General features: G+C 36.9%; 1 protein-coding gene across 1 annotated transcript in view; it reads right to left on the bottom strand.

Moving 5' to 3' along the window:
* Nucleotides 1-542: 542 nt before the first annotated feature.
* The window catches only part of LOC128914773 (transmembrane 9 superfamily member 2-like), a 33,932-nt gene continuing 22,079 nt past the window's right edge, over nucleotides 543-12,395 (bottom strand). Inside the window, exons 13-17 of the mRNA XM_054214319.1 lie at nucleotides 12,099-12,258; nucleotides 11,288-11,439; nucleotides 9,627-9,738; nucleotides 9,032-9,203; nucleotides 543-1,173 (exon numbers count right to left, since the gene is read on the bottom strand). Of these exons, the coding sequence (XP_054070294.1) occupies nucleotides 1,106-1,173; nucleotides 9,032-9,203; nucleotides 9,627-9,738; nucleotides 11,288-11,439; nucleotides 12,099-12,258 (664 nt within the window). The 3' untranslated portion in view covers nucleotides 543-1,105. The remainder of the gene's footprint in view (nucleotides 1,174-9,031; nucleotides 9,204-9,626; nucleotides 9,739-11,287; nucleotides 11,440-12,098; nucleotides 12,259-12,395) is intronic.

Genomic DNA, 12,395 nt, shown 5'->3' with positions numbered 1-12,395 from the left:
TGGCTGCAAGCTTATAACTGAAGAGGCTGTTAAAATCCTCCATCTCATGTAATCCAGCATTTAAGCCCAAACTCTGCAGAGCAGGAAGAAAGGCTTCACCTTGAAGAATCACCCATCCCCAAGCCCAGCAGATTCACAGCTAAACTCCCCAACAAGCTGCACGTGATCTTCAAGGGATGGAGAACAATGAGATGTGTGTTTCAGAGGGCTAAAAGAAGGAAAAGGTTTTCATAGAATGTTAATGGGTTTTTTTTTTTCTTTGATAGAAAGTAATGGTTTGCCCAGCAAAAAATATTTTGGGGAAAGTTAGAGTAAGCGCAGAGCTGAGGCACAGGTAATGGCTTCAGAAACCCCTGTCCATCCTACAGCCATGGATTCGTGTGACCTACCAGTCCTTCTGCTCGCATAAGCCATCTGCGGCCAGAGTCACAGCCAAACTGCTTATAAACAATATAAAACTTGAGAGTTATCAACTGGTCAAACTAATGTGATCTGCATCCAAGTAGAGAAGGCCTAATTAACAAGAAAGGAAACAAATGAGCTCGAGTTGTGCAGTTTTATTTGAACAAAAACCAGTGTCGATATTTTTAATAAAGTCTACATTACACTAAATGCATGTACATTTGTAAGAAGAAATCTTAGTTGTAAAGAAGGTGCAGGATAATATGTACAATCATAGTTAAGTTAAAAAAATTCACATTTTATATAGATTTACTTGACAGTCCTATGCTTTCGTGGTATATAAATGGTAACCAAAAGGGGTAACAAAAAAATATAATCACAAAGAATTTCAGCTGGAGGACCGTATAATGCACTCATTTTTCATATAAACTAGTTCACAGAATTTTTATTTGTCCTAAATCAAATTTTGGATATAATTTTTGCATTATTAGAATCAGCATGTTCAATGAGTATACTGATGTAAACATTTTTCCAATGGTGCCATTTCCTTCCATTAAAAAAAACCCAAAAAAACCTGTATTTTATGCTGTAATCTGCTCTTCAGCTTTTACAAATTGGAATAATTACACAGGATGTTTTTCAATACATGGTAAAAATTATCAAACAGCAAGGGAGATATGTTCAAAAGACACTTTGAAGCTTTTCAGTCCACTTTCACAACACTGTAAATCTTACTTACAAACCAGAAGCAGGCAAAAAATCCAATAGTCCCTAAAATGAGAAAGTGAAAATGGTTAGTTTATCTTCCAGTTTGCTCCGAGAGAAAAATCTAACGAGTACTTCCCAGCAGGACAGAATATAACATTGTAATCCAGCTAACTATCCAGAATAACAGCACTTGTTAAATTTAACACCACACATTCATCCCTGGGCTAAGTTATTGATTTAGAGCAAAGATGACTTTTAGGACTACGTTGCTTGATGTACATTTAAACTGCTGAAGGTGATGCTACTGACACCACTAGCAGGCACACAAGCACCATTTAAGAAACTGTTATACACACAAAAAGTCAACACCTACCTGGCTTTTTTAGGTCTACAATAGTTCCCAGCCACCTATGAATTATGCCACAAAACAAGGCCTTGGGAAGAACCACCTGGCCCAGTTTTCTGTACATCATGCTCTATTTATACTCAAGAACAGGGAACTTCTTCCTCTCTCTATCCCATTACTTTCTTTCGCTAAAGCAACGCTGTGAGCGCTATAGCAGTTGGGAGCAAGCATCAAATGGAACTAGCAGTGACACAAACCAAAACACATCGTTTTGTGTAACGTGTATTCAAGCTGCGGATTTTCTTGTCACAGGTCACTACAGATAATAAAAACAGACACTAGTTTGGGCAACTGAACAGATTCATGAACAAAGAAATCTAAAGGCTATTAATCACACAGACACCGTCTCAAGTGCTAAAAAAAGCCCCTGAGCCACAGCTGATGGGAGGTTGGGAGAAAATACCAGTATGTGCTTGCCCTGTTCACATCCCCCTTCCTGGGAGTACTGCCTTTAGGGTGCGTAGGTAGCAGACCTGTGTCTGGTTGGGTATAGCCTTCCTCATTTTCTTACCAATCCAGTTCTTTAGTCATCCAACCCAACAGTAGTAGGAAAAAAAGCCCAAAACCAAACACCAGAAGTACCTTCTGGAGGCACTCTGGACCACTCATCAAGTCCTGTGGCTCGAGTTAGCCCAGAGCAGAGTAAGACAATAGAGAGAGGAGATTACACCGGATGAGATTAGTCTATAGCAATTTTCTGGTTTTAAGCTGAAGAACAGATCTGTAATTTTCACCTCACAGTCAGTATTATGGGGCAACTGCAAAGACATTGCCATCACATTTATTTTTAAGTTATTTAAGAACTTAGTATGCAAGGAGACATTGAGACTCATACAATTAGTTAAGTCTTAAGACTCCAAGAGAAGCGATGCATTGTTCTTCGTGCTTTTACCCAGAAGTAAACTGCCATATGGATGTTAAGTCTTACCAACTGAAAAAAGGGAAGGTCTCATTTTCAGTTGAATTCGCTCTCAAAGACCCAGCAACACGCCAGCCCTGTGCCAGCCACACTACAGGCACTTGCAAGATCACGCACTCAGCTCCTCTGGTGTTCCATTCATCCTTTTCTGCTTGTACAGCCCATGTTTAACCTCAGCTCCCATTTTTTTTCCACCATTTCATTGTGAGTGGTTTACTAACAAGAAGGTTCTTTATTAAGCACTTGTCTTTTCTACATTCATCCCATTTCTGTCTTGCAGCCCACATCTACGCATTTGATAAGTGAGGAACCCGTCTTTGGCTGCTTATTATCTATATGCCAATTCTTGTGTTCTTTGTGCTACCATGTATATTTGCAGTTAAAGGCTTTTTGACAGCCTACTATTATATGCCACAGATTACCCCTTCCCTCCAAGTTTGCAGTTATCATCCTCTGAAACAGTAGGAGATGGCAGATTTACTGCAGTTGATAAGAGATCAGACACCAACCACAGAAGGAATTTAATTCCTTTGTAGGCTTGACATCGCTAAGTCTTTGCGGCTTATGGTCAATTCTCACTCCTTCCTACTGTGTCCAATACTCCAAGATCAGCATTGTTACTCTAAGTCTTACTCTCATGGTTTTTTCCTAATAATGGTTCTCAGCATCTTCTTTCTAGTTGTTTTTATAATGTAGCCCACTTTGAGCCTTTTATGGCCTTGGAAGCGATGTTTCTTCCAAATGTTTAACAGATGAGATAACTTAAAAAAAAAAAAACAAACAAAACAAAACCTATCTGCTGTTCTAGAACAAAATTGTAACATCATAACAAAAACATATAACTTTAGCACAAGAATGAGATTTTCCACAGTTTTCTGAACATGCCATAACTTAATATGGGAACATACTCTAAATCCCCAGTATTTTCCTCCAATCCTTGTCACTGAATCTTTCTGATACACTAGCTTTCTATAAAACATGGCCTCATTCAGAGTAGAATCTGAAGACTTCACACTGTGAACAAGCATTTCATCTATAAACAGATTTTCACAGGTTTCTGTAACATCGATTTTCAACTTCCCTCCTAAAAAAAAGTCTGTTTAGCAAATCAAAGACCAAGTACCCCCTGCTCCTTTTTTAAACTTTATCAGAAATCTTGCCAATGTACTGGAACTAGAGTAAGATTATGTTTTCTAAGACAAGCAGTAACTGGTAATGTTTGTCAGACACCAGGTTTTAACCATGAACTTAGAAGCTCAGGAGAGAAAGGCTAGACTCATCGCCAAGATACTGATAATCAGGCCTTACCGGTACTGTAATTTCTTCTTCTCTCCCATGAATACATTTATACTACAAATTCCAGGTGTGGATAGCTCTATGGACCAGAAACTTCAAATAAGAACATCAAACTAAGGACCTCATCATCTGTCAAAATTACCTCTTCCAAATAGTACACTTGACACTCAAAGATCAGAATGGTTTAAAGGTGCTGGCAGAACCACAACTAGGTTGAAAATCCACCTCAAGAATCCAGCTGCAGATTAAAACTGAGAATTAATCACAGCAAATCAATCAGGCGTTTTTTGTGCTCTCATTTATTATTATTTTTTTTTAAGTAACATGGGCCAAACACTCAAGACTAGGAACTTCCAATAGCTCAGGTCGGGACAGAGTTGTGTTGATATTACGAAGTCAGTATTAACAGACAGAAATGAATGTAAGTTAAGGGCACGTTACTTATAAGCTGCTTTAATTGTACAGTTGGTTTACCTACAGGATTGCTTAGGGTACTGCAGCAAAAACCTTTAGGTTTTTTTTGAAGAACGTAATCAATACAGTGCTTGGTTCCACTGAACTCAGCGGTTTTTCCACCTCAGACCTGGGCGTGCCTGTGATTCCACGAACCACTAAGAAGCCCACAAAAGGTAATTCAGTCAAAAAGCTTCCCATTTTCTATACAGGAGTAAATAACCCAACCAGAACGGGATCTGCAAAGGAATAACGACTGGGGAAGAATAACAACTCTGAACTAGTTTGGCTTGTTTGAAAATTCTAGCTAGAATATGTTTTCTACATTTCAGCCCATTTCACAACTTTGTCACTTGTTCCAAATTTTAGCACTTTATCCAGAAAAGCATCAACATACTGGATCTTTCCGCCAGTGCTGACAAGTATAACAGGTCCTCAGATTCCCCTTTCAAGTACTTTGACTAAAGCCAATCTTAAAATACAGATAAGTGCATCATCAGTTTTCTGTAACTGTAGTTCTACCCAGTAAAATTGCCATTATTAGTTGCACTAGTTAAAATACAACCTTGCCACCTCAAGTAGCATGGCTTGAAATGTATTTTCTTTAAAAGCATACTCAGCTTTTCAATCTTTAGCATTTTTCTAAGCTCATCTTGCACCACAATGACAATCATCCCTTACATAAAATATGCTTCTCATTAGAACAGTAGGACTATTTAGGTAAGCTTTAGATAAGACCACCCCGGGATCTGGCTTATATTTGTTTCTTTCAAAACACGTTCAAACTGAAACCAAAGTTTTGCAGCGCTGTCTAGAAGGAGCACTCCTCCTCCGCTTACTGCTTTGCTGACAGACGTCAATGAACACAATGTGACAGGATACGGACAACTGATTTTTTTTTAAACCGTTAAAAAAAATAATCTAACAGTACTTAAGTACTAAGTACTTAAAAAAAAAAAAAAAAAAAATCCACAAAACCTCAAAACCCCCCAAAAACTTACCCCCTCCACTAGTTCAAATAGTTGAGACCTCTAAAATTGTTTTCCAATTGACCTAAACTCCTTTCCATTGTAAGTTTTATTTTACAGCTTTTATATGCACATCTCTATCAAACAACACAGCACAAAGATACCAAGCCTGACACCAATTCCTCCGATGAGACTGGAAAATCCGTTTGTTTGTTTTAATCAAATTTTATAGACTAGTTTTGTGGCTAATGTTTACTTTAACCAATCCTAACCACTCACCAGCTTAAATGAAATGAAAAATCATCTGAACTGCACGCATTTCAGAACTTACTCTTGTGGAGTAGACCTTTAATTTTCTTTAAGTGGATAATCTTCATATTTTAAGATTCTGCCTTTCTAATAAGCCCTACTAGTCTAGGAAACTGATGCCACCCTAGTGCACCGCAGCCCACTGTACATCCCTGATCATCCCAGGGAGCTACAGCTAAAAGATGATTTTTGTGGGAGCTGTTTAAAATTCAAGAGCCCAGTTGTGAAGACGTCTCAAGTCATTTCTCTAGCCAAGCACCAAAATATGTCCGATGTATCCATTTATACTTACTAGGGAGACACTGACACTACAGTTTTTTATCTTTTTGTCTTCCAGTTTATATACTGTGGAATACTCTGGCCTGCAATATATATGCTACCACTCGCTAACACTCAGCAACTGCTGTCTTATACACAGAAAGAAGATCTTAGACACAGAAAGCTAGCATCCAATTGGGTAAGGGAAAGTTATTAGTAAACTAGTTTAAATTCAAAATTAAAAACAAGGATTATTGCACAGAATAATACCAAAATACGTTAAGCTGACTGTTGTGCTCAATGCGTTTCTTCTAGCTTTATTGTTTAATGAAGAAAAAAGAATTCAAAGCACGAACAGATTGTAAGAAAGCAAATAGAAAAGCACTCTGCACTTGGCTGATACTTCTTATGTACCTTAAAAGCTCTCTGTATCATACTGGTTTCAATCACCGCACAGTGGTGGGTGCTTCAGAATCTCGGATTCTAAACACAATCTACCCAGAAGATCAAAACTCAATTTTGAAAATGGCATTAATTCACAAGTGAAAATGATGTTCAAAAATAGAGGTCACTGTAAAGCAACATGCTTTGACTACGTTCAGAATTTTTTCGTCTCCCAGCATAAAATGCATGTAATCACGTAGCTACCCCCATTCAACCACACTTATTATTTCTTGAAAGATTAGCTACACTTTGTACCTTAAAATAAAATTGTCTGGTTTGGGTGTGCACATTAATTGTTAGATTTCACCGATCAGATTATATTAGTCGTTGTTGCCATACAAGCATTCAGTTCCTATTTACTTATTCATTATGATCTCTTTTGTGATGCCCACAGTAACACAACACACACCACGTAGGAGGTATTAGCGCTGCCCTTTATATTTCTGTCACAGCTGCTGAGACCTAATAAGCAAGAACAGAGAAAACCAAAATACCTAGTGCTAACTTAAGTGGAAGAGATCAAGGTCCCATTTTGGGTACACACATACAGGAAGGCGGCTACTAATGCAAACAGTGTGGAAAGTTAGGTTAGCAAAACCCTTCACCTCCATAAACTTCTGAAGGACCGAACTCTTATTTTCCAAAGCAAGCGCTGTAACGTAGTATTTTACAAAACAAAGCAAAGTTAGGTGTCTTCTGCTTGAGTCATCTATCTAGAACAGCTTACATTTCAGCCCAAATATCAAACTAATTACGGAAAAGAAATTTATCACAGCATTTTATATTAGCAAGGATTTATTACACACTCCATATACTTATTATACCCATTACCTGTCTAGTGACTAGCTCTTCTATTAAACTTTAAAAAAAAAAAAAAAACACCAACCAAACCAAAAAAAGGACCATATAGTAGCTTTCCTCATGAGCTATAAATGCACCACAGCAATCACTATTGTGGTTCTATTTCAAAAAGAAAAGGAAAAAAAAAGGAAAAAAAGACTGCAAAAGTAACAGCAGCACAGTTTATTATTGTACTTTTGGGGCCTCACTGGCCTCCACATCAAGAACTCCAGGATCAGCACATCTGAAGCTTTTAATACGATTTCAGCAGCTGCCATGACAATTTCAATTATCATTCTATATATGAAAGGGATATTTTTAATTCTACCAATTTGCATCTTGTAAGTGAAATTGAAATTGGCAGAATAGCAACTAACCTATGCTAAAACCCAGACACACATTAACATATTGCTTCAGTTTAAAAGTAATTAAAACAATTTAGATTATAGTTTGGGTTTTGGGTTTTTTTTTTTAAATATATATATAGATATATATTATAGCGAAAATATGGAGCTTGTCTGTTTTGCCAGGATTTAAGCAGGGATTTAACTGGCAATATGCCAACTTTTTTGTTTGCCTTCTAATAATTAAAAATTAGAAGAATTAAATCCTCCTTTTTTTTTTTACTCCTTTTTAAATTATTTTTTACTTTCTTTTGAAGAGACAGGTCTAAATAACAAACAACAATAAAAATCTAGCAATAAGTGACAGTTAATGTTACTAAATATAATTTCTACAGAGTAATTGCTTTGTTCAAACACATACAGTATTTTTTTTCCAGTGTTTTATTATGAGCAGTGCTTTTTTTGCCTTGTATCAACCAGTATTAGAGGCAATAAAGATGAAAGAGGTCCTTCTCACTGCTGAACTGACAAACTTCAAGTCTGATGCTAAGACTTACTTTCTTATTTTACTTATTAACACTTACTTATTTTAGACACTCTTTTTTTAACCGCATCAAGGGAGTCTAGTGATGCATTTCATAAGGCCAACACAAAGTAATTACAGCAGGTCTCAATAATCAAGCAGAAATTGTCAAGAAGTAATAATACGAACCATCATGCCATCCACCAATGCCATGCCATTACAAATCTTTGGAATGAATGTAAAGGTTGGTTTGATGAACAACCCATTATACATGAACTAGCATTTTCTCCAGTTCTACCACTCTAGTACTTCACGATGCTAAGCAGAGTGGGACATAAAAGATCTGACTTCATGTGTTAAAACTACATACACAACAGCAGCAGTACGATGAACACCAATATAAAATGCTCCTGGCTATTTTTAAGGGCCAGTACCCTTCAAAGAACTTCTAATTTCACCTAACGCACGGTAAATCTGGCACAGATTTCTCACCAAATCAACCCTGAAATTATAGTTTGAGTCAAGTGATTATGAACATTAGAGGAATCCTGTGGAAGACACTTAGTCTGCACAAGTAACACGAGAAAAGCTGGACTACTGAAAATGGAGAGCCATATTTCAAATAGGTTCCTCCAGTTGAGGTAGATTCTTGTCATTAAGAAGTGGTGCTTAATGAGCAGGTAAGACCACCTCTAACAGTACTCAAACTCTCTATTGTCAACATTCACTTCCTTCCCAGCATCAACCTGCTTCACTTGCTAATAGTGAAAGCGGAAAACATCTTTTATTCTCCGTACACAGAGCGTAATTATCTCTGACTATAGAACTTCTAGAACCAATTACGAAATCCAAAATCAAGTTAAACACCTGACATCAAAGTGAACATGAATGGCACTTCAAAAATATAATGGTTTGAACTCACTGATAATACAATATACAATAAAGGAAAACTAATTATCCTATAAAATGTAATTTCAAGTCAGGAAAAAATCCCTAAAGAATACCTTACTGTGATGTGTGGTGTCACAAACCATAGAAGTAACACTGCCTAAAGAGTCATAAACTGTATTTAATGTTTCAGATAGTCTAAGTTTCACCTAATGTTTCTCATTTCAAAAATGGAAACCCCTGCATTCATTTTAGTTTGAAGACTGTACTTACCTGTGAAAAGGAAAAAAATCAAGACCATGATCATTGTGTAACCGAAGTATAAAATGGTGCTAGCGGTTCCTGTTATCTGGAGTTTAGAGAAGAAGTAATGAACTGCATAGATAAAGAGATAAACTGCTGTAAAGCTGCTGGTCAGGAATGATCGCCACCACCAATGATAATCCTGAAAGAACAAATAAACCATTCAGGAAGAGATACCACATAGACAAAAGAATATAAATAAGCTGGTTAAAAAAATAACATTGTCTTAGGAAATACATTTAATTCTCCAAAATTTATCTCAAAAAAAAGAAAAATTCCAACATATTACATAGCTTTTTTCTTTCTCAAAGTCAGCTGTATTGCTTCCACTATGAACATGAAATTATTCTAAGATTATGGCTGTTTATTTTTGCTTATCTGCTGCAAATGGTGGATATTGAAGCAAAAGGCACATTCCAGAAGAGTGGCTGAGATAGGCATGCCAAGGGCTGACAATACAATCCATTCGTAGCGTCTAGCACATCACAGTATATTGAATACCACAACTCTATTTCTAACATCTTCCAGCTAAAAGTGGTATCTACATCAAAACTCTGCTCTTTACCTCTGCGCACAGATGGAAGTAGCACAGCAAAACCGTAGCTTCCGAACACGTAATTAGAAGAATTATAAAAACTAGGAACAGGAATCCAAACATGTAATACATCTGGTGAGACCTAAAATAAAAATAAAAAATAAAAACAAGAGTCTCATTTTTGGTTGAAGTTCTCAGTTAATGTACAGCGTCACACTGCCAGATGCCAAGCAAATCAGGAAAAACAAACAACAAAAAAACCCCAAACCGAAAAACCCCACACTACTGGGGTAACTTTGTCTATACCACTATTGGCCAATTCATAAGAAGTTTTATTTACATGAATGTAGTCTATAAATATGCATTCATTTAAGCTAGCAGTAATAAAACCACTGCTTTACAGAGCAATGCTCAAAGTCTTCAATTATGCTTCCCCTGAAATTAGCATCTATAAACCTTCACAGAGAACCTTTATGCACAATTTCCACCAGATTTTATCACTTCACGTCTCCGTTGAGAGGACCTTTAGCTTCCCTGACTCCCGCCTCACCTGTACTCTTCCCTAGTTACAATACCCACTTCCCTCCTCCCACTGCAGCCAAGTTTTCCAGGAGTCTGCATCTCCTCGCTACACCCAACCAGATGCTCTTCACTCCCAGACCAAACCTGACTCCAAGCCAAAGGCTCAGCAAACACAAAAACACTCACGGAAATAAATGCAAGGGAAATAATGTTGTTTACTTTTAATCTGGTGTCTTTCAGATAAGGAAAGTAACCAAATCAAGTTTATAAAGTGATGGCGACAAATAATGCAGTATAAGATTTGACAGAGGGAGCACCGCTTGCACATTCCCTCCGTGCTTCCCTTCCGTAGGATAAACAATTCAGGAATTCAGTAATTTCAACTACAAAAGCCCAGAGCATACCTGTTTGTCAGCCAACTATGTTTTTCAGCATAGCTACATTACATGGTTTCTACTTTCGTTGAGGACTAACGTGAAAGGGTAACGTATCTAATATATTTGCATTAAAGAATTGATTTAGAAAACTGTTCTGTAAGAAAACTCAACATAAACAGAGGATACCTTATAAACCTGGCACCTTCAGATTAATCTTTTCCATTAGACAACAATATATTACACGTTTCATGTTTACATTGTGAAAGCTAAGAAAGATTGCACTGCTTTAATTTTCCATGCACCTGCTTGACTAGGTTTTGACAAGATTTAGGAGTGGTGTGGATGTTTCACCGGGCGTGGAGCCTTTGTTTTGCAGAAAGTGGAATCTCAAAATCTTGACCTGATTCTGATTTAACAGCTGAAACTGCTAGATCATATTAGTTTCATAAATCATAATATAGTTACCCAAGGGATTAAGCTCCACCTAACCACAACAGCATGAAAACAAGTTTGTGCTGTTCAGAGCCAGAAAGATAAAACAAGAAAACCAGACTCTAATTTTACACTTTGCAGTTGTCACGAAGAACAACTCGGTTTTTTAAATTCTAAGCACAGGAATAAACATACAGCTTCTGGAAATTCCACAAAAGTCTGCAAGAAGATAAAAATTTTTAAAAATTGGTTTATTCCTTATATATTCCTTACATTAATTGGTTTGGGATGTTCAAACTTACTGTGTGTTTATTATCAAACCACCATAAATAGAACAACAGCAACAAAAATTATACTCACCAAATGCTATTCAGAATGAAAAAAAGCTGAATAAAAATACAGCCAAAGGGCAAGATACCACCCATTATGATACCGGGCAACGGCTTTGTGAAAAAGGACTGTTCTGGAATTTGGCGAGGAATCTGGTTTGTACGAACTGGATGTTCAATAGGCTTTGGAAGAAATTAATATAATTAAAAGATAAGTTGTTACATCATAAATAAGATTACTTTTCCATAATATTAGCATCTAAAGATTTGAGGAGTATAACTTTATTTTCATCCATAAGCCATCACAAGTTACCAAACCAAAAAACTACAAACTTGATACCCATTCTTAGGAAAAAACCACACATGCTTTAGGCATTCCCACTATTGGTCAGTAAGCAAGTCACAACATGACGGAAAGAAATCTGTTCGGTTCTTAATAACCAGCGCCCCCCAACCCCGCCCCCGCCCCCCAAAAAAAAAAAAAACCAAACAATCACCTTTTTCTCAATTGTCTGGCATTTTTTCAAACTAGTAAAGTACAAATTGCAGTACTTCTGAAGTACTGCTTCAAAAATGAAACTGCTAAGGTATTGCTGCCATGCAAAAGGCAAGCAAGACCTCCAAGAGCACTATTAAATTTTCATTCTAATGAATGGACAGGAAAAAAAAAAAGTTTAGCATGACATTACAAACATATATTCAATTTCAAAAATCACAAAACATCAGTTTACTGTCACAGGGCCAGAGATGTTTCAATCCAACCAGAGTTTGTATGCTTAGGGATTCAGTGACTCAACTACAGAGGAGCGGTGTGTTTCAAACCTGTATTCAGTGAGCCCTACCTTCTCTTTGAAGCCAAAATATGCACCAACAAAGGTTAGTGGGACTGAAATTCCAAACCACATAGCTAGGATAGCAACCAAGGTGCCAAAAGGGATGGCGGCTGAGGATCCTTTCACCCACAGAATGAGATTCATAATGAAGAAATCAGCAAAGACAATTCTGAAAAAGAGATCAGAAAAGATACTAAAATATTCAGGAAAGAATAAATACCAATTAGAATTAAAAACCATAAACCAGTTAAAAGTCTGTATCAGAAAAAATATCTTATCTTCTTGCAATCTTTCATTCCTTAACAG

Source organism: Rissa tridactyla, chromosome 9 (assembly GCF_028500815.1).
Source record: "Rissa tridactyla isolate bRisTri1 chromosome 9, bRisTri1.patW.cur.20221130, whole genome shotgun sequence".
NCBI lineage: Eukaryota > Metazoa > Chordata > Aves > Charadriiformes > Laridae > Rissa > Rissa tridactyla.
This window is presented reverse-complemented; position numbering and strand designations above follow the sequence as displayed.